At 55.2% G+C, this 22,338-nt stretch overlaps 2 protein-coding genes across 2 annotated transcripts in view; both read left to right on the plus strand.

The window, feature by feature from the left end:
- Positions 1 to 22,338, plus strand: part of LOC133359975 (uncharacterized) — a 341,563-nt gene that overhangs the window by 218,891 nt on the left and 100,334 nt on the right. The window lies entirely within an intron of this gene.
- Positions 727 to 22,338, plus strand: part of LOC133359921 (glycogen [starch] synthase, muscle-like) — a 52,633-nt gene continuing 31,021 nt past the window's right edge. Inside the window, exons 1-2 of the mRNA XM_061578481.1 lie at positions 727 to 838; positions 5,662 to 6,262. Coding sequence (XP_061434465.1) covers positions 6,139 to 6,262 — 124 coding nt within the window. The 5' untranslated portion in view covers positions 727 to 838; positions 5,662 to 6,138. The remainder of the gene's footprint in view (positions 839 to 5,661; positions 6,263 to 22,338) is intronic.

Below are 22,338 nucleotides of genomic sequence, written 5' to 3' on the forward strand. Positions count from 1 at the left end.
GTGGGGGACGATGCTAACCGCAGCCGCAAGCGATGATGAAATTTTCGTTTGCAACTTTCATCAACTCGCTGAGACCAGGCCTCTAAGGGGTTGAATGGGGTCCTGAGTGTACACCCACCACCGGAGTGGAAGAATGGCGGGCGCATCTTACAGATGACTAGTCGATGGTCAGTGGGAGGGGGGAGAGGGAGAAGGAGGGGCGAGTGGGAGGGGGGAGAGGGAGGGGCGAGTAGGAGGGGCGAGTGGGAGGGGGGAGAGGGAGGGGGGAGAGGGAGGGGGAAGAGGGAGGGGCGAGTGGGCGGGGGGAGAGGGAGGGGGGAGGGGCGAGAGAGAGGGGGGAGAGGGAGGGGGGAGAGGGAGGGGGGAGATAGGGAGGGGAAAGAGGGAGGGGCGAGTGGGAGGGGCGAGTGGGAGGAGGGAGTGGGAGGGATGAGAGGGAGGGGGGAGAGGGAGGGAGAGGGGAGTGGGAGGGGGCAGTGGGAGGGGCGAGAGGGAGGGGGGGAGAAGGAGGAGGGGGTGGGCGGGGGGAGAGGGGAGAGGGAAGGGGGAGTGCGGGGGGCGAGAGGGAGGGGGCGAGTGGGAGGGGGGAGGGGCGAGTGGGAGGGGGGAGGGGCGAGTGGGAGGGGGGAGGGGCGAGTGGGAGGGGGGAGGGGCGAGTGGGAGGGGGGAGGGGCGAGGGGGGGGGGGGAGGGGCGAGTGGGAGGGGGGAGGGGCGAGTGGGAGAAGGGAGGGGCGAGTGGGGAGGGGGGGTCCCAGCTGGTTGCGGCATTGGCGGCGTAGAGGAGGCGACCATTGGTATCGACCAGCAGAGAGAGACGAGGAGCGGTGGCGGTGACAGGTGAGGAGGTGAGTGTGGTGGTGGTGGTGGTGAGTGTGGTGGTGGTGGTGAGTGTGGTGGTGGTGGTGAGTGTGGTGGTGGTGAGTGTGGTGGTGAGTGTGGTGGTGAGTGTGGTGGTGAGTGTGGTGGTGTGGTGAGTGTGGTGGTGGTGGTGAGTGTGGTGGTGGTGGTGAGTGTGGTGGTGGTGAGTGTGGTGGTGGTGAGTGTGGTGGTGGTGAGTGTGGTGGTGGTGAGTGTGGTGGTTGGTGAGTGTGGTGGTGGTGAGTGTGTGGTGGTGAGTGTGGTGGTGGTGAGTGTGGTGGTGGTGAGTGTGGTGGTGGTGAGTGTGGGTGGTGAGTGTGAGTTGGTGGTGAGTGTGAGTGTGTGGTGAGTGTGGTGGTTGGTGGTGAGTGTAGTGGTGGTGAGTGTGGTGGTGGTGAGTGTGGTGGTGGTGAGTGTGGTGGTGAGTGTGGTGGTGGTGAGTGTGAGGTGGTGGTGAGTGTGGTGGTGGTGAGTGTGGTGGTGGTAAGTGTGGTGGTGGTGAGTGTGGTGGTGGTGAGTGTGGTGGTGGTGAGTGTGGTGGTGTGAGTGTGGTGGTGGTGAGTGTGGTGGTGGTGAGTGTGGTGGTGAGTGTGGTGGTGGTGAGTGTGGTGGTGAGTGTGGTGGTGGTGAGTGTGGGTGGTGGTGAGTGTGGTGGTGAGTGTGGTGGTGGTGAGTGTGGTGGTGAGTGTGGGGTGGTGGTGAGTGTGAGATGGTGGTGAGTGTGGTGGTGGTGAGTGTGGTGGTGGTGGATTGTGTGGTGGTGGTGAGTGTGGTGGTGGTGAGTGTGGTGGTGGTGAGTGTGGTGGTGGTGAGTGTGGTGGTGAGTGTGGTGGTGGTGAGTGTGGTAGTGGTGAGGTGGTGGTGAGTGTGGGTTGGTGGTGAGTGTGGTGGTGAGTGTGATAGTGGTGGGTGTGGTGGTGGTGGTGAGTGTGGTAGTGGTGAGTGTGGTGGTGGTGTGGTAGTGGTGAGTGTGGTGGTGGTGAGTGTGGTGGTGGTGTGGTGGTGGTGAGTGTGGTGGTGGTGAGGTGGTAGTGGTGCGTGTGGTGGTGTGTGGTGAGTGTGGTGGTGAGTGTTGGTGGTGGTGATGTGTGGTGGTGGTGAGTGTGGTAGTGGTGAGTGTGGTGGTGGTGAGTGTGGTGGTGAGTGTGGTTGGTGGTGGTGAGTGTGGTGGTGGTGGTGAGTGTGGTGGTGGTGAGTGTGGTGGTGAGTGGCTGTGTGAGTGTGGTGGTGAGTGTGATGGTGGTGAGTGTGGTGGTGAGTGTGGTGGTGAGTGTGGTGGTGAGTGTGGTGGTGGTGAGTGTGGTGGTGAGTGTGGTGGTGAGTGTGGTGGTGGTGAGTGTGGTGGTGAGTGTGGTGGTGGTGAGTGTGGTGGTGGTGAGTGTGGTGGTGAGTGTGGTGGTGGTGAGTGTGGTGGTGAGTGTGGTGGTGGTGGTGAGTGTGGTGGTGGTGGTGAGTGTGATGGTGGTGAGTGTGGTGGTGAGTGTGGTGGTGGTGAGTGTGGTGGTGGTGAGTGTGGTGGTGGTGAGTGTGGTGGTGAGTGTGGTGGTGGTGAGTGTGGTGGTGAGTGTGGTGGTGGTGAGTGTGGTGGTGGTGAGTGTGGTGGTGAGTGTGGTGGTGGTGAGTGTGGTGGTGAGTGTGGTGGTGGTGAGTGTGGTGGTGGTGAGTGTGGTGGTGGTGAGTGTGTGGTGGTGAGTGTGGTGGTGGTGGTGGTGGTGAGTGTGGTGGTGGTGAGTGTGGTGGTGGTGAGTGTGGTAGTGGTGAGTGTGGTGGTGAGTGTGGTGGTGGTGAGTGTGTGTAGTGGTGAGTGTGGTGGTGAGTGTGGTGGTGGTGAGTGTGGTGGTGAGTGTGGTAGTGGTGAGTGTGGTGGTGGTGGTGAGTGTGGTAGTGGTGAGTGTGGTGGTGAGTGTGGTAGTGGTGAGTGTGGTGGTGGTGAGTGTGGTGGTGAGTGTGGTGGTGGTGAGTGTGGTGGTGGTGAGTGTGGTAGTGGTGAGTGTGGTGGTGGTGGTGAGTGTGGTGGTGAGTGTGGTGGTGGTGAGTGTGGTGGTGGTGAGTGTGGTAGTGGTGAGTGTGGTGGTGGTGAGTGTGGTGGTGAGTGTGGTGGTGGTGGTGAGTGTGGTGGTGGTGGTGAGTGTGTGGTGGTGAGTGTGGTGGTGAGTGTGGTGTGGTGAGTGTGGTGGTGGTGAGTGTGATGTGGTGAGTGTGGTGGTGGTGAGTGTGGTGGTGAGTGTGGGTTGGTGGTGAGTGTGGTGGTGGTGAGGTGGTCGTGGTGAGTGTGGTGTGGTGAGTGTGGTATGGTGAGTGTGGGTTGTGGTGAGTGTGGTGGTGGTGCAGTTTGGTGGTGGTGAGTGTGGTCGGTGGTGATTGTGGTAGTGGTGAGTGTGGTGGTGGTGAGTGTGGTGGTGAGTGTGGTGGTGGTGAGTGTGGTGGTGGTGAGTGTGGTGGTGCGTGTGGTGTGGTGAGTGTGGTGGTGAGTGTGGTGGTGGTGAGTGTGGTGGTGGTGAGTGTGAGTTGGTGGTGAGTGTGGTGGTGGTGAGTGTGGTGGTGGTTGAGTGTGGTGGTGATTGTGGTGGTGGTGAGTGTGGTGGGGTGAGTGTGGTGGTGGTGAGTGTTGGTAGTGGTGAGTTGTGGTGGTGAGTGTGGTGGTGGTGAGTGTGGTAGTGGTGAGTGTGGTGGTGAGTGTGGTGGTGGTGATGTGTGGGGTGAGTGTGGTAGTGGTGAGTGTGGTGGTGGGGTGAGTTGTGGTAGTGGTGAGTGTGGTGGTGAGTGTGGTAGTGGTGAGTGTGGTGGTGGTGAGTGTGGTGGTGAGTGTGGTGGTGGTGAGTGTGGTGGTGGTGAGTGTGGTATGGTGAGTGTGGTGGTGGTGGTGAGTGTGGTGGTGAGTGTGGTGGTGGTGAGTGTGGTGGTGGTGAGTGTGGTGGTGGTGAGTGTGGTGGTGGTGAGTGTGGTGGTGAGTGTGGGTGGTGGTGGTGAGTGTGGTGGTGGTGAGTGTGAGGTGGTGGTGAGTGTGGTGGTGAGTGTGGTGGTGGTGAGTGTGGTGGTGGTGAGTGTGATGGTGGTGAGTGTGGTGGGTGGTGAGTGTGGTGGTGAGTGTGGTAGTGGTGAGTGTGGTGGTGGTGAGTGTGGTGGTGAGTGTGGTAGTGGTGAGTGTGGTGGTGGTGAGTGTGGTGGTGGTGAGTGTGGTAGTGGTGAGTGTGGTGGTGGTGAGTGTGGTAGTGGTGAGTGTGGTGGTGGTGAGGTGTGGTGGTGGTGAGGTGTGGTGGTGGTGAGGTGTGGTGGTGGTGAGGTGTGGTGGTGGTGAGGTGTGGTGGTGGTGAGGTGTGGTGGTGGTGAGTGTGGTGGTGGTGAGTGTGGTGGTGGTGAGGTGTGGTGGTGGTGAGTGTGGTGGTGGTGAGTGTGGTGGTGGTGAGTGTGGTGGTGGTGAGTGTGGTGGTGGTGAGTGTGGTGGTGGTGAGTGTGGTGGTGGTGAGTGTGGTGGTGGTGAGTGTGGGTGGTGAGTGTGGTGGTGGTGAGTGTGGTGGTGGTGAGTGTGGTGGTGGTGAGTGTGGTGGTGGAGTGTGGTGGTGGTGAGTGTGGTGGTGGTGAGTGTGGTGGTGGTGAGTGTGGTGGTGGTGAGTGTGGTGGTGGTGAGTGTGGTGGTGGTGAGTGTGGTGGTGGTGAGTGTGGTGGTGGTGAGTGTGGTGGTGGTGAGTGTGAGTTGGTGGTGAGTGTGGTGGTGGTGAGTGTGGGGTGGTGAGTGTGGTGGTGGTGAGTGTGGTAGTTGGTGGTGAGTGTGGTGGTGGTGAGTATGAGTTGGTGGTGAGTGTGTGGTGGTGAGTGTGGTGGTGGTGAGTGTGGTGGTGGTGAGTGTGGTGGTGGTGGTGGTGAGTGTGGTGGTGGTGAGTGTGGTGGTGGTGAGTGTGGTGGTGGTGGTGGTGAGTGTGGTGGTGGTGAGTGTGGTGGTGAGTGTGGTGGTGGTGGTGAGTGTGGTGATGGTGGTGAGTGTAGTGGTGGTGAGTTGTAGTGGTGGTGAGTGTGGTGGTGGTGCTGATGAGTGTGGTGGTGAGTGTAGTGGTTGTTGCTGGTGGTGAGTGTAGTGGTGGTGGTGGTGAGTGTAATGGTGGTGGTGGTGAGTGTAGTGGTGGTGCTGATGGTGCTGATGGTGCTGATGAGTGTGGTGGTGGTGAGTGTGGTGGTGGTGGTGGTGAGTATGGTGGTGGTAGTGGTGAGTGTAGTGGTGGTGGTGGTGAGTATGGTGGTGGTAGTGGTGAGTGTAGTGGTGGTGCTGATGAGTGTGGTGGTGGTGAGTGTAGTGGTGGTGGTGGTGAGTGTAGTGGTTGTTGGTTGTTGTAGTGGTTGATGAGTGTGGTGGTTGTTGCTGGTGGTGAGTGTAGTGGTTGTTGGTTGTTGTAGTGGTTGATGAGTGTAGTGGTTGTTGTAGTGGTTGATGAGTGTAGTGGTTGTTGGTTGTTGTAGTGGTTGATGAGTGTGGTTGTTGTAGTGGTTGTTGTAGTGGTTGATGAGTGTAGTGGTTGTTGTAGTGGTTGATGAGTGTGGTTGTTGTAGTGGTTGTTGTAGTGGTTGATGAGTGTGGTTGTTGTAGTGGTTGATGAGTGTAGTGGTTGTTGTAGTGGTTGATGAGTGTGGTTGTTGTAGTGGTTGATGAGTGTAGTGGTTGTTGTAGTGGTTGATGAGTGTGGTTGTTGTAGTGGTTGTTGTAGTGGTTGATGAGTGTAGTGGTTGTTGTAGTGGTTGATGAGTGTGGTTGTTGTAGTGGTTGTTGTAGTGGTTGATGAGTGTGGTGGTTGTTGTTGTTGCTGCTACAGGTGGTGATGACTTGGTGCAGGTGGTGAGCATCTGGTGAGGAGCTGGTGAGGAGCTTCTGCTGCTGGTGGTGGTGAGGAGGAGCTGGTGAGGATCTTCTGCTGGTGAGGAGGAGCTGGTGAGGATCTGCTGGTGAGGAGGAGGAGGAGCTGGTGGTGGTGAGGAGCTGCTGCTGCTGCTGGTGGTGGTGAGGAGGAGCTGGTGAGGATCTGCTGTTGAGGATCTGGTGGTGTGGAGCTGCTGGTGAGGAGCTGCTGGGGAGGATCTGGTGGTGAGGATCTGCTGCTGCTGGTGGTGAGGAGGAGGAGCTGGTGGTGAGGAGCTGGTGAGGAGCTGCTGGTGAGGATCTGCTGGTGAGGAGCTGCTGGTGAGGAGCTGCTGGGGAGGAGCTGCTGGTGAGGAGCTGCTGGTGAGGAGCTGCTGGGGAGGATCTGGTGGTGAGGATCTGCTGCTGCTGGTGGTGAGGAGGAGGGGTGACGATGCCGCTGGTTCGTTCCTTCTCGGTGACGTCCCTGACGGGGCTGAGCGGCTGGCAGGACGAGGATGTCCCGGACGACAGTCACGTGGTGCTGTTCGAGGTCGCCTGGGAGGTCGCCAACAAGGGTGCGTGCACCTAGCCTGGCACACTCACTCCTCACACCTCCTCTCACTCACTCGGGGGTGCATGCACCTAGCCTGGCACCCTCCTCGCACGCACACTCACTCGCACGCTCGGGGGGTGCGTGCACCTAGCCTGGCACACTCACTTTTCACACGCTCGCTCCTCCTCACGCACACTCGTACGTCCAATCCCTCGCTCGGGGGCTGTGCGTGCACCTAGCCTGGCGTGGGTTGGTGAGTGAGTGGGTGATTGGGGAGAGTGGGAGAGTGGGGTGAGTGAGTGGGTGAGTGAGGGGGTGGGTGGGTGAGTGGGTGAGTGGGTGGGTGAGTGAGTGGATGGGTGAGTGAGTAGTTGGGTGAGTGGGGTGAGTGGGTGAGTGGGGTGAGTGGGGTGAGTGGGCGAGTGAGTGGGTGAGTGAGTGGGTGACTGGGTGACTGGGTGACTGGGTGACTGGGTGACTGGGTGGGCGAGTGGGGTGAGTGGAGAGAGTCTCCCCACATACCTGGGCATTGTGCTCACGACCGGCTCCGGTTTGACAGCAGAGGTCTCACTCCGAATCAGTTCGGGTGGCAACGCTGCTGCGTGAATCGACCTGAGCTGGCCTGTCGCTCCGCACGAAGCTTCGGCTCCTTCTCGACCCACAGTCGATGCCCTTCGTGGAAACATTCCGTGCTGGTTTGATACGGCGTAGGCCTGGGCTTGCCTGCGATGATTCGGGTTTAGCCAGGCCGGTATCACGGTGTGAGGGGCTCACAGATCACAGGAAGTGGGGTGAATGAGTGGCCGGGGTGAGTTATTGGTTGAGTGGGTGTGCGTGATCGGGTGAGTGAGCGAGCGAGGGGGTGAGCGGCTGAGTGAGCGAGCGAGGGGGTGAGTGGGTGTGCGTGATCGGGTGAGTGAGCGAGCGAGGGGGTGAGCGGCTGAGTGAGCGAGCGAGCGAGGGGGTGAGTGGGTGCGTGATCGGGTGAGTGAGCGAGCGAGCGAGGGAGTGAACGGCTGAGTGAGTGGCTGAGTGAGTGGGTGAGTGAGTGGCTGAGTGAGTGAGTGGGTGAGTGAGGGGGTGAGTGAGTGAGTGAGCGGCTGAGTGGGTGAGTGAGTGAGTGAGGGGGTGAGTGGGTGGATGAGCGGATAAGCGAGTGATGACGATCTTCTGAACCGGTTCCTGGGCCTCCCCTCGATCGACTCAGCCTCAAATGAGTTCCTGGTGTAGCGGTGTGTAGTGAACATCGCCACTGGGGAGACAAAGGTGGCCGGGCGTGGTGCTGGCCACCCACCCCCTCGTGTGTCGTTCCAGCCTTCATAGGCGCCGCTCGCTCACAGCACTTGCCGCGACAGTCTGACAAGGCTACACGGGGGATCTTTGTCTTTGGTGGTGGTGGTGACTGATGGGGTTGGTGGAGGGTTTGGGGTGCTGTTTGAATGAGGGGGATTGTTGTTGTTGGTGGTGGTGGTGGTTGTTGTTGTTGGTGGTGGTTGGGGGCAGAGTCCGCGTTGCGACTGTGCGGGTCCCCTCCACGCCACCCGACACCCACACGGGCAGACACCCTGGGCAGGGTGGCAGGGTGGTAGCATAGACACAGACACACTCACACACACAGACACACACACAGTCACACACACACAGACATACACACAGACACACACAGACACACACAGTCACACACACACACAGTCACACACACAGACACACACACACGGGGTGTGGGTGCAGAGTGGAGTAGACCAGGGCAGCCTTCCTGAAAGCGCGGCTGTAGTTGCGGCTAATCTGGGCACGTCACGTGCACGCGTCTGGCACTGCATGCCCGGCTAAACATAGCAGCCCTGGTGACGGCGGTGATGGCGGTGGTGACAGCGGTGGTGGTGGTGGTGGCGGTGGTGATGATGGTTGTGGTGGTTGTAGTGGTGATGATGGTGGTAGATGGGGTTGATGGTGATGGTGGTGACGGTGGTGGTGGTGACGGTGGTGGTGATGTTGGTGGTGGTGATGGTGGCAGAGGTGGTGGTGGTGATGATGGTTGTGGTGGTTGTAGTGGTGATGGTGGTGATGATGGTGGTGACGGTGGTGGTGGTGACGGTGGTGGTGGTGGTGGTGACGGTGGTGGTGGTGACGGTGGTGGTGGTGATGATGATGGTGGTGGTGACAGTGGTTGATGGTGGTGGTGGTGATGATAGTGGTGGTGATGATGTTGGTGATGATGTTGGTGATGATGTTGGTGATGATGGTGGTGGTGACGGTGGTGGTGGTGGTGTTGTGTGGCAGTGGTAGCGGAGCCAGATGGGGGGTGGGGGTGACACGTGGTGCTGCCCCCCCAATGATCGATCGAACTCCCTCATTTCGACCGGACCATTGGGGGTTTAAGAGTAATAACACATCGGCATTTTGCGACCCCCCCCCCCCCCCCCACTGCCACCGTGTAGCAGCAGAATTTCACGTTCCAGGGACTCTACGAGATGACAGGACAATAGTCTGAGTCCATCATTGGCGATAAGTAACGGCAAAGCAGCTATAAGTGAATCACACGACTTCCCTGAATGCATCACAAAGCTTCAGTTGTGTCTACAGCTGACACGACTTCCTTGAATGCATCACAAAGCTTCAGTCGCGTCTACAGCTGACACGACTTCCCTGAATGCATCAGAAAGCTTCAGTTGCATCTACAGAGCACACGACTTCCCTGAATGCATCACAAAGCTTCAGTTGCGTCTACAGAGCAGACGACTTCCCTGAATGCATCACAAAGCTTCAGTCGCGTCTACAGAGCGCACGACTTCCCTGAATGCATCACAAAGCTTCAGTTGCGTCTACAGAGCACACGACTTCCCTGAATGCATCACAAAGCTTCAGTCGCATCTACAGAGTACACGACTTCCCTGAATGCATCACAAAGCTTCAGTCGCGTCTACAGAGCACACGACTTCCCTGAATGCATCACAAAGCTTCAGTCGCATCTACAGAGTACACGACTTCCCTGAATGCATCACAAAGCTTCAGTCGCGTCTACAGAGCACACGACTTCCCTGAATGCATCACAAAGCTTCAGTCGCGTCTACAGAGCACACGACTTCCCTGAATGCATCACAAAGCTTCAGTCGCGTCTACAGAGCACACGACTTCCCTGAATGCATCACAAAGCTTCAGTTGCGTCTACAGAGCACACGACTTCCCTGAATGCATCACAAAGCTTCAGTCGCGTCTACAGAGCACACGACTTCCCTGAATGCATCACAAAGCTTCAGTCGCGTCTACAGAGCGCACGACTTCCCTGAATGCATCACAAAGCTTCAGTTGCGTCTACAGAGCACACGACTTCCCTGAATGCATCACAAAGCTTCAGTCGTATCTACAGAGTACACGACTTCCCTGAATGCATCACAAAGCTTCACTCGCGTCTACAGAGTACACGACTTCCCTGAATGCATCACAAAGCTTCAGTCGCGTCTACAGAGCACACGACTTCTCTGAATGCATCACAAAGCTTCAGTCGCGTCTACAGAGCACACGACTTCCCTGAATGCATCACAAAGCTTCAGTTGCGTCTACAGAGCACACGACTTCCCTGAATGCATCACAAAGCTTCAGTCGCATCTACAGAGTACACGACTTCCCTGAATGCATCACAAAGCTTCAGTCGCGTCTACAGAGCACACGACTTCCCTGATTGCATCACAAAGCTTCAGTCGCGTCTACAGAGCACACGACTTCCCTGAATGCATCACAAAGCTTCAGTCGCGTCTACAGAGCACACGACTTCCCTGAATGCATCACAAAGCTTCAGTTGCGTCTACAGAGCACACGACTTCCCTGAATGCATCACAAAGCTTCAGCGAGCGCGACGCCGATCACACGACGCGGTTCGAATTCGACCCTCGATCGATGGCTGTGCCATCGCCACTACACGCTGTCGAATACTAACAGCACTTGCCCCTACAGCCTGTTAGAGGCTACACGGGGGATCTTTGTCTCTGTATAGGCGCTCCTAACAGCACTTGCCCCTACAATCTGTTAGAGTCTACACGGGGGACCTTTGTCTGTGTATAGGCGCTCCTAACAGCACTTGCCCCTACAATCTGTTAGAGGCTACACGGGGGATCTTTGTCTGCGTATAGGCGCTCCTAACAGCACTTGCCCCTACAGCCTGTTAGAGGCTACACGGGGGATCTTTGTTTGTGTATAGGCGCTTCTAACAGCACTTGCCCCTACAGCCTGTTAGAGGCTACACGGGGGATCTTTGTCTGTGTATAGGCGCTCCTAACAGCACTTGCCCCTACAATCTGTTAGAGTCTACACGGGGGACCTTTGTCTGTGTATAGGCGCTCCTAACAGCACTTGCCCCTACAATCTGTTAGAGGCTACACGGGGGATCTTTGTCTGCGTATAGGCGCTCCTAACAGCACTTGCCCCTACAGCCTGTTAGAGGCTACACGGGGGATCTTTGTCTGTGTATAGGCGCTTCTAACAGCACTTGCCCCTACAGCCTGTTAGAGGCTACACGGGGGATCTTTGTCTGTGTATAGGCGCTCCTAACAGCACTTGCCTCTACAATATGTTAGAGGCTACACGGGGGATCTTTGTCTGTATAGGCGCTCCTAACAGCACTTGCCCCTACAGCCCTGTTAGAGGCTACACGGGGGACCTTTGTCTGTATATAGGCGCTCCTAACAGCACTTTCCCCTACAGTCTGTTCGAGGCTACACGGGGGATCTTTGTCTGTGTATAGGCGCTCCTAACAGCACTTGCCCCTACAGCCTGTTAGAGGCTACACGGGGGATCTTTGTCTGTGTATAGGCGCTCCTAACAGCACTTGCCCCTACAGCCTGTTAGAGGCTACACGGGGGATCTTTGTCTGTGTATAGGCGCTCCTAACAGCACTTGCCCCTACAATCTGTTGGAGGCTACACGGGGGATCTTTGTCTGTGTATAGGTGCTCTTGACAGCACTTGCCCCTACAATCTGTTGGAGGCTACACGGGGGACCTTTGTCTGTGTATAGGCGCTCCTAACAGCACTTGCCCCTACAGCCTGTTAGAGGCTACATGGGGTATCTTTGTCTGTGTATAGGTGCTCCTAACAGCACTTGCCCCTACAATCTGTTAGAGGCTACACGGGGGACCTTTGTCTGTGTATAGGCGCTCCTAACAGCACTTGCCCCTACAATCTGTTAGAGGCTACACGGGGGACCTTTGTCTGTGTATAGGCGCTCCTAACAGCACTTGCCCCTACAATCTGTTAGAGGCTACACGGGGGACCTTTGTCTGTGTATAGGCGCTCCTAACAGCACTTGCCCCTACAGTCTGTTAGAGGCTACACGGGGGATCTTTGTCTGTTCTTGTAGCTGTGGTGGTGGCGGCGGCGGATCGGGTCCGCGGTCTTTCCCTAAACGTGTGACATTTCACATCAGAGAGAGGGGGGAGTGTGTGTGAGTGTGTGAGTACATTAATAGAGTGAGAGAGAGGGAGTGTGAGAGAGAGGCAGAGTGATGAGAGAGGGAGTGTGAGAGAGAGAGGGAGTGTGAGAGAGAGGGGAGAGAGAGGGGGATTGGGTATGGGGGGAGAGAGGGAGACAGAGTGATGAGAGAGGGAGTGTGAGAGAGAGGGGAGAGAAAGACAGAGTGATGAGAGAGAGGGAGGGAGTGTGAGAGAGAGAGAGGGAGTGTGAGAGAGAGAGGAGAGAGGCAGAGTGATGAGAGAGAGTGCAAGCGAGAGAGGGAGACAGAGTGATGAGAGAGAGTGCGAGCGAGAGAGCAAGCGAGAGAGCGAGCGAGAGGGGGGGGTTTACATAAAGCCAAGTTTAAAAAAATGTAATTAATGACTTCAATGCCTGAGTTGATGGTGATGCTGGCACCTGGTCTGGAGTGATTGGATGGCATGGGCCAGATCAGCTCAATAACAACGGCAGGAGGCTGCTAGATTTTTGTGCAGCCCATGGGCTTGTAATTACCAACACGCATTCCGGCATCGGCACATCCACGCAACATCATGGATGCATGCCGGGTCCAAGCAAGAACATCTTCTGGACTACGTAGTGATGGAACCGCAGATGCAGGCCCATGTGCTTGACACCAGGACCTACCGTGGAGCTGATCTGTCCACTGATCATCGACTTGTCATCTGTAAGATGCGCCTGCCATTCTTCCACTCCGGGGGTGGGTGAACACCCAGGACCCCATTCAAACCCATAGTGGCCTGGTCTCAGCTAGCTGATGAAAGTTGCAACCGAGAATTTCATCATCGCTTGCGGCTGCGGTTAGCATCGTCCCGCACTCCTCCTGATGTCGAGGGGAAATGGGCAAGGTTTAGGACTGTGACTCATGCAGATGCAATGGCTGCTTTGGGTACACTGTCCAGACCTCCCCAGAGACCCTGGCTGAAAGAGGAGGTGTTCAGGCTGGCTGAGAAAAAGCAACAGGCCCACTCTCATCGGCTACAGCATCCCACGTCAGAGAATGAGGAGGCTTACCGCAGCCTTTGCTCGGAGGTTCGGAGAGCCATGAGGCGCTGCAAGGATGGGTGGTAGTCGTGGGTTGCTGATGAGATGGAGTCTGCCTCAATGGCCCGAGATCACAAATTGCTCTTTAATTCTATCAAAAAGTAACCTGCAGCGCCACACCAATTACCATCATTAAGGGAAATAACGGTGATCCAATCTCCGAACCCCAGGAAAAGGTTTGCAGATTTGCTGAGAATTTTGTGAGGTCCTGGGGGAGGAGAAATCCCTCAGCCTGGAAAACAACGTGGGACAAAGTGGGGATGACCCTACCGAGGCTGCGGTGCCTCAAATCTTGGAAGAAGTCACCCCCTGTGAGTGGCTGGTTGAGGTGCCATCTGTTATGGAAGTACTGAAGGCGATCCGGAGTCTGAGCCCAGGAAAGGCACCGGGCAGAGATAAATTCCCAAGCGAAATGCTGAGGAAAGTTGGCGTTTGTGTGCAGACTGCCGTACATAACATCATAACAACAGTCTGGACCACTGGACGGGTTCTGCAGGATTGGAAGGATGCCCTGGTGGTCCACCTCTATAAAATGGGGGACTGCACAGACTGTAACAACTACAGAGGCATCTCACTCCTCAGTGTGCTGGGAAAGGTCCAGGCAAGGATTATTCAACATTGCCTTGCTAGGCACGCTTAGGAGAGGCTTGCGGAGCTCCAATACAGTTTCAGGAAAGGGTGGGTCCTGCACAGATGCCATATTTTCTGTCCGTCTGCTACAGCAAAAATGTAGGTAAATCTAACAAGACCTACATCTCTGCCATATTGACCTGGTCATGGCCTATGTTCTTCGTGCTTTTAGAGTACCTGACCCTCTGCTCACGATCATTAAGGACCTTCATGATGGTGAGCGGGCCCGGGTAAAACTACGTGGCCGGGAGTCGGAGCCATTCCCTATACACCTTGCGGTACGACAGGGATGTCCTCTGGCTCCCACATTATTTAACATCTATTTCGACCACGTAGTCCGTGAAGCCTTCAATAGCTGTCCCGGATGAATTTCCATCTGGTACAGATACAATGGGAGGCTGATTGATGCCCGGGTGCGGTCAAGGGATGGCTCCCTATTGCTCAACCATGTTATGTATGCCGATGATCTGGTCATTGCTGCTCACTCAGAGGAGGAGTTGGAGGCGCCGCTGCTGAATCTGGAGCTTGCCACTATGAGGTGGGGCCTTACCATCAGCCCCACCAAAACTAAGCACCTGCCTGGGTATTTTGTACTATTGGATACTCCTCCCCCACAACTCCCAATCAGTGATGGGGCAGTTGTGGAGAGAGTGGGGAGTTTCCCAAACCTGGGCAGTGTGCACATGACCGGCTCCGGTTTGAGAGCAGAGGTCTCACTCTGAATCAGTTGAGCGGCAATATATTTTCATCGGTTGCGTAATGCTGTGTGGAAGCTACCTGGTCTGTCGCTCCGCACGAAGCTTCAGGTCTTCTCAGCCACAGTCATTCCCTCGCTTCTCTATGCATTCAGGCTGGCCTGCCCACGATCCGTCTGGGTTTAACCAGCAGGCTGGATTGTGTGAGGAGCTCACAAATCCTTGAAAGATCTGGACCAAGTCCCATCGGTGAGCTCCCCTGGTAGGCAAGGCTGCGTTGGCTGGGTCATGTAGCCCGCATGCCCAGCCACCGCATGCCTAAACAGCTTTTGTTTAGCCGGATCCAGGGGGCTAAATGTGCGTGGCACGGGCTAGGGATGAGATGGAGTGATGTGGTACAGGAGGACGTGGAGCTGAGTGGACTTGCCGATGACTGGTACCAGCGGTGTCAAGATCGGCCTCAGTGGAGGAGGCTCGTGAAGGACGCTACTGGGCAGTTGGAGGCAGTCGCCCTCCAACAACAACGGAGGGCGGAGGAGCGACGCTCACAACAACGAGCGGAGCGCCGGGTGTAAAAACAGGTGGTGGTGGTAGTGGTGGTTGATGGAGGTGATGACTGGTGGTGGTGATGGTGGTGATTGTGGTGGTGATGGTGGTGATGGTGGTGGTGATGGTGGTGATGGTGATGGTAGTGATGGTGGTGATGGTGGTGGTGATGGTAGTGATGATGGTGGTGATGGTGGTGATGGTAGTGATGGTAGTGATGGTGGTGGTGGTAGTAGTGGTGATAGTAGTGGTGACTGTGATGGTGGTGGTGATGGTGGTGGTGGCGATGTCGTTGGTTGACGGGGCCGCGTGCTCGCGTGACCTCCTCCGTGCCTCTGCCCTTGAGTGACCCCCACTCCCCCCACTCCCCCCCCACCCCTCCCCCCACCCCTCCCTCCACTCCCCTCGTCGCTATTCCTGGCACCTCGTTAGTTCACCGAGCTACGCGATTGCGCAATGCCATTAACCCCTTGACCCCTCCCTCCTCCGGTCACCCCCCCCCCACCCTCTCGCGTGCGGTGGGGGGGAACGGGGGCGTGGCCAGTGAGGGGGGGGCGGTGTCGTGTAGGCAAATGGGCGTGGCCAGTGGGGGCGTGGCCAGCTAGGGGGCGTGGCCAGCGAGGGGCGTGGTCAGTGAGGGGCGTGGTCAGTGAGAGGGCGTGGCCAGCAAGGGGGCGTGGTCAGCGAGGGGCGTGTCCTTGTAGCGATGGGGGGCGGAGCCTCGCAACGGCTTGCTCAGAAGTGGACAAAGAAGTCGCGTCGAGCCGTGGTTCTTCACCGCTACTAGAGCAACGCACAATGATAATTGTTTTTTTACCCTTCTATCTGACAACAAAACTGACACCTTTTTTTACAAGGAGTCATGTTTGCCTAGACCACAATACCTGCAGTCATAATGAAAACAAAAAACACAACTCTGATAATATATGCACTGTCCTTGAAGTTGATTGGTCCACACCCGCGACAGCTTTCCTGAGAGCCTAGTCTCACATGGGTGTTGGACCAGATGACGCCAAAAGGCGCACAACATTCTGGCTGCAGGTATTGCGGTCTATGCAAACATGACTCCTTGTAAAAAATGTGTCAGTTTTGTTGCCAGATAGAAGGGTAAAAAAACAATTATCATATTTTTTACTGGCAAATGAGGTACCAATGGTGTAAATGCTTAACCCGAGCTCTCATACTCTGATGGTGCATTGTCTTTGAGTTGTGCGCCTTTTGGCGTCATCTGGTCCAACACCAATGGAGACTAGGCTCTAATGAAAGCTGTCTCGGGTGTGGACCAATCAACTTAAAGGACAGTGCACACATTATCAGAGTTGTGTTTTTTATTTGCATTATGGCTGCAGGTATTGTGGTCTATGCAAACATGACTCCTTGTAAAAAAAGGCGTCAGTTTTGTTGCCAGATAGAAGGGTGAAACAACAATTATATTTTTTACTGCCAAATGAGGTTCCAGTGGAGCAATGCACAATGTTCACAGCTACACAGCAGGGGTTGATGAAACTTAGTGGTGGTGACTTGCACTGCCCGTGCCTAATTTGATGATTTGGCCTCTAAAACGAGGTTAGATCTGTCTGTGTGTCTCTATCTGTGTCTCTGTGTGTGTCTCTGTGTGTGTCTCTTTGTCTGTGTCTCTGTCTGTCTGTGTCTCTGTCTGTTTGTGTCTCTGTGTCTGTCTCTGTCTGTGTCTCTGTGTCTCTGTCTGTGTCTCTGTCTGTCTGTGTCTCTGTCTGTCTGTGTCTCTCTGTCTGTGTCTCTGTCTGTGTCTCTATGTCTGGCTGTGTCTCTGTCTGTCTGTGTCTCTGTCTGTCTGTGTCTCTGTCTGTGTCTCTGTGTCTCTGTGTCTCTGTGTCTCTCTGTCTGTGTCTCTGTCTGTGTCTCTCTGTCTGTCTGTGTCTCTGTCTGTCTGTGTCTCTGTCTGTCTGTGTCTCTGTCTGTGTCTCTGTCTGTGTCTCTGTGTCTCTGTGTCTCTCTGTCTGTGTCTCTGTCTGTGTCTGTCTGTGTCTCTGTCTCTCTGTCTGTGTCTCTGTCTGTGTCTCTCTGTCTGTCTGTGTCTTTGTCTGTCTGTGTCTCTGTCTGTCTGTGTCTCTGTCTGTGTCTCTCTGTCTGTCTGTGTCTTTGTCTGTCTGTGTCTCTGTCTGTCTGTGTCTCTGTCTGTGTCTCTGTCTGTGTCTCTCTGTCTGTGTCTCTGTCTCTCTGTCTGTGTCTCTCTGTCTGTGTCTCTGTCTGTGTCTTTCTGTCTGTATCTCTGTCTCTGTCTGTGTCTCTGTGTGTGTCTCTCTGTCTGTGTCTGTCTGTGTCTCTGTCTGTCTCTGTGTCTCTGTCTCTGTCTCTCTGTCCGTGTCTCTCTCCCCGTGTCTCTGTCCGTGTCTTGTTGCCAGCCGATGAATGCTTTCAGCTTCTTGTCGACGAGGCCTGCGATTTACTGACCGTTGTCATCAAACCAGTCACAGTTTGTCCTTCTTGTGCCGCCCAATAGTGTTTATTCACAGCTGGTTCTAACTGTTGCGTCCATTCCTCGTGAACATTTCCTGTAGCCTGGTTGGTGTCGAGTCTTTGAGCTGGCTGCTCTTTCAGTCGGTCCTGTGCTGCTGGCTCTTTTAGTCGGGTTACATTGAGTCTTGTCCTCTGCAGCGTTGGTCTTTTTTATACACGTGTTTGTGGTTTAGTTTGAGAGTCATCACCGATCAAAATCGTCCGTGGTCAGCCCAGCGATCGTCTGCAGTGATCACGGCACGAGCCATTGTCGACGTCAGCGCCGTCAAGCTTCCTGGCAATCGCGTGGTCCAGCGAATGCCGTCGGTGTGATCGAGGGTGGCACCAGGAGGTCTTGAGGCGCATTCTTCTGCCCTGAATGGGGTGTCGGTAATTGTGAGGTCGTGCTCAGGACAGGTTGGAAGAAGAAGAAGGTGACCATTGGAGTTGGACTTTTCAACTCTTTTTTTTTTTTTACCAAATTTCGATTTAAAGCTTTCGTGACTGCAGGGATTAATCTTCTTGGTTCTTGCAATGAAGTCACGTAGAATGGAAATAATAAAATAATAAAAATAAAACATAATAAAATAATTCTCACGACGTTTCGGCCACAACACAAGCAGCCGTCCTCAGGTGAAGAACAGGTCTGTCGAGAAGACAGCGTCTGAATGACACACCCCAGGCTTGGAGCGTCTATTTAAGCTGTCAAGGCGCTCTTCCCCCCTCCATCCCAGCTTAAATAGACGCTCCAAGCCTGGGGTGTGTCATTCAGACACTGTCTTCTCGACAGACCTGTTCTTCACCTGACGACGGCTGCTTGCGTTGTGGCCGAAACGTCGTGAGAATTAATTTATTGTTTTATTTTTATTATTTCCCTTCTACGTGACGACTTTACCGAAAGAACCAACAAGATCTTTCTTTTCCAATTACGCCGTTCCACGTTTGATGGTCTCTCCCGATACTCTTAGTTTTTTTGGTAAAGTCACCATGTAGGTAAAAAATTTAATTATAATTAATTTTAAAAAATAATAAAATCACGACGTGTTCGGGGGCAACACAAGTCTCCGTCATCAGGTGGGACCGTCACAGCCAGATTTGCTGCATCAAGTGAGGCAGGGATTCAAGATGCAAACCCTTAAATACAAGTTGAGGGGGGAGGAGAGGGGGGGGAGGATCTTATCAGATGTGAGTGTGAAAGCGATGGGTATTACCTTGTTATTGCGGTATCTCCTGAGGAAGGCCAGCGTCTCGAGAAGCTGTGACTTCTTGTCTCGTTGTCTGTTAAAAATTCTAACATTCTAACCCGACTCTAGAATTGACGTCGCCAAGGAGAATCGGCTTGTCAGTTGTTGGTGCGCTCTGACGGATTTGGTTGAGTTGGCAGTCGGAGGCCTCCTTGGTGTCCAGTGTTGGTGCATAGGTGCCGACGATGTTCGCGTGTCGGTCTTTCGCGAGTTTCAGGCTCATGGATACCAATTGGGAGCTCGCTTGAGCCGTCGATGAGCGCGTTGTCCATTGCAAACCCTACGCCATGCAGGTGGCGCTCATGCGCTGGTTTAGCCCTTCCGCAAGTGGAGCTGTAGCCTCCACTTAGCTCGGTCAGTCGGCCTTCATCCGCCAGACGGGTTTCGCGAGCCGCAGGAGCTGTTCGGCGCTCTGGACGTTGCGAGTTTGGGTCGTCTGTGTGGGCCCTGTGACATTCCACGGTGCAATGTTGGGGTGACTTTTCTTTGTGTTTCGACCGCAGCTATCGATGCTCCGTCTGGTCGCGGTGAGCCAGTCAGGATGTTGCGAGGCAGGCTACGTTTAGGGCGCCTTTCCTAGCCCCCCAGTTTGGGGTGAGCTGAGTGGATCGTCGCGGGCTGCTCAGTCACAGCTGCCGAGATGCACTCCTGCCAGAGGTCGCAAACGGGTTTTGATTCCTTACCCGTACCAGGGTCGCAATCGGGTACCCGTACCCGGCCGCACCAGGGTCGCAAACGGGTACCCGTACCCGTACCCGGCCGCACCAGGGTCGCAAACGGGTACCCGTACCCGATACCCGGCTACCCGTACCCGGCCGGGTATCGATTGCGACCTCTGGGATGAAGCCATGTTGCAGGTGCGGGTGGGTTGATTCTAGGAACTTGAATTGTGAGAAGAGACAAGACGTTGGGAAATGAGTGACAAACGGTGACTCACCAGTGACTCACGGTCTACCCGTACCCGGCCGCACCAGGGTCGCAATCGGGTACCCGTACCCGGCCAGGTACGGGTAGCCGGGTAGGGTACGGGTATCGGGTAGGGTACGGGTATCGGGTAGGGTACGGGTAGCGGGTAGGGTACGGGTATCGGGTAGGGTACGGGTATCGGGTAGGGTATGGGTATCGGGTAGGGTACGGGTATCGGGTAGGGTACGGGTATCAGGTACCCGGTTGCGACCTCTGACTCCTGCCCAATCCGAGTGCTTGACGACCTTCCAATAGCCGCCGCCTTGGTGCTGGGTTGTGACTGTGAGCCAGAGGTCGCAACTGGGTATCCGATACCCGTACCCTACCCGATACCCGCCTACCCGTACCCGGCCAGGTACGGGTACGGGTACCCATTTGCGACCCTGGTGCGGCCGGGTACGGGTAGGCCGTGAGTCACTGGTGAGTAACCGTTTGTCACTCATTTTGGGTAGGGAACGGCTACCCGTACCCGGCCAGGTACGGGTACCCATTTGCGACCCTGGTGCGGCCGGGTACGGGTAAGGAATCAAAACCCGTTTGCGACCTCTGCTGTGAGCTTCTCGCTGCTACGGCCTGCCCCGCTCGCCACTAGCCAAGCGCCCGAGGGGGCTTTGGGCGTGCAGCGTGGTGGTGCGATGGCACAGATCCCCGGGAGGGTGCCAGTGCGTGAATCAGTTTACGTGCAGTGCCTGCTGCACAACCAGATACCGCACGGGGATTCACCAGGAACCAAGCTTGGGTCCAATGGCGAGGCAGAGAAAACCACGACGAGTGGGAGGCTCGTTCTGAAGCGCCAGACATCCGCTGGCTCCTCCGCCACGTGGCCCGTTGTCCATCTGGAGCGTAGCTAGTGGTGTAGTGAGACTCCTACTCAGAGAGACCCATACTCCTAGAGTATGGGTCTCTCTAGAGTATGGGTCTCTCTGAGTAGGAGTCTCTATGAATATGGGTCTCTAGGAGTATGGGTCTCTATGAGTATGGGTCTCTGTGGGTCTCTGTGAGTATGGGTCTCTATGCGTATGGGTCTCTATGAATATGGGTCTCTCGGAGTATGGGTCTCTATGAGTATGGATCTCTATGAGTATGGGTATCTATGAGTATGGGTCTCTATGAGTATGGGTCTCTGTTGGTCGCTGTGAGTATGGGTCTCTATGAGTATGGGTCTCTATGAATGTGGGTCTCTGTGGGTCTCTATGAGTGTGGGTCTCTAGGAGTATGGGTCTCTCTGAGTAGGAGTCTCTATGAATATGGGTCTCTGAGTATCGGTCTCTATGGCGCTCGTTGGATCTCTATGAGTCTCTGTGGGTCTATGAGTCTCTGGATCTCAATGTGGGTCAATGGGTCTCTGTGCGAGTCTGTGAGTCTGTGGGAACACGGCTTAGATGACGTCTGCTGCTATAAATATCCACGTGATGATGATGGTGATGATATTGGCGACTTGGTTGAGCCAATATCATGTTTAGCATGGGTCTCTGTGAGTACGATTCTCTATGAGTGTGGGTGTCTATGAGTGTGGGTCTCTATGAGTATGGGTCTCTATGAGTATGGGTCTCTGTGAGTGTGGGTCTCTGTGAGTGTGGGTCTCTATGAGTATGGGTCTCTATGAGTATGGGTCTCTATGAGTGTGGGTCTCTATGAGTGTGGGTCTCTGTTGGGTCTCTGTGAGTATGGGTCTCTGTGAGTATGGGTCTCTATGAGTATGGGTCTCTGTGAGTGTGGGTCTCTATGAGTGTGGGTCTCTGTTGGGTCTCTGTGAGTATGGGTCTCTGTGAGTATGGGTCTCTATGAGTATGGGTCTCTGTGAGTGTGGGTCTCTGTGAGTGTGGGTCTCTCTGAGTGTGGGTCTCTGTGGGTCTCTATGAGTGTGGGTCTCTATGAGTACGAGTCTCTGAGTGTGGGTCTCTATGAGTATGGGTCTCTGAGTATGGGTCTCTGTGAGTGTGGGTCTCTCTGAGTATGGGTCTCTGTGAGTATGGGTCTCTGTGGGTCTCTGTGAGTATGGGTCTCTATGGGTCTCTATGAGTGTGGGTCTCTGTGAGTATGGGTCTCTGTGGGTCTCTGTGAGTGTGGGTCTCTGTGGGTCTCTATGAATGTGGGTCTCTGTGGGTCTCTATGAGTGTGGGTCTCTGTGGGTCTCTGTGAGTATGGGTCTCTGTGGGTCTTTGTGAGTGTGGGTCTCTGTGGGTCTCTGAGTGTGGGTCTCTGTGGGTCTCTGTGAGTGTGGGTCTCTGTGGGTCTCTGTGAGTGTGGGTCTCTGTGGGTCTCTGTGAGTGTGGGTCTCTCTGTGGGTCTATATGAGTGTGGGTCTCTGTGGGTCTCTGAGTGTGGGTCTCTATGGATCTCTATGAGTGTGGGTCTCTATGGATCTCTATGAGTGTGGGTCTCTGTGAGTATGGGTCTCTATGAGTGTGGGTCTCTGTGAGTGTGGGTCTCTGTGAGTATGGGTCTCTGTGGGTCTCTGTATGGGTCTCTGTGGGTCTTTATGAGTGTGGGTCTCTGCGATTATGGGTCTCTGAGTGTGGGTCTCTATGAGTGTGGGTCTGTGTGAGTATGGGTCTCTGTGGGTCTCTGTGAGTGTGGGTATCTATGAGTGTGGGTCTCTGTGAATGTGGGTCTCTGTGAGTATCTATGAGTGTGGGTCTCTATGAATGTGGGTCTCTATGAGTGTGGGTCTCTGTGGGTCTCTATGAGTGTGGGTCTCTGTGAGTATGGGTCTCTGTGAGTATGGGTCTCTATGAATGTGGGTCTCTATGAGTATGGGTCTCTATGGGTCTCTGTGAGTCTCTATGAGTGTGGGTCTCTATGGGTCTCTGAGTGTGGGTCTCTATGAATGTGAGTCTCTGTGGGTCTCTGTGAGTGTGGGTATCTATGAGTGTGGGTCTCTGTGAGTCTGTTGATGAACACGCGTGTAGAGTCTCAAGCTGCTGCTGCTGTGAATGTGCACGTGGCAACGACGATGTCACTGCCACCGTCTGTGACGGCCACCGGATGACGTCACACAGAGAGTTGAGGCGAATCGTTGCCACGAGAGAC

This window comes from Lethenteron reissneri, chromosome 66, assembly GCF_015708825.2.
Source record: "Lethenteron reissneri isolate LAM-NWPU_2019-01 chromosome 66, ASM1570882v1, whole genome shotgun sequence".
Taxonomy (NCBI): domain Eukaryota; kingdom Metazoa; phylum Chordata; class Hyperoartia; order Petromyzontiformes; family Petromyzontidae; genus Lethenteron; species Lethenteron reissneri.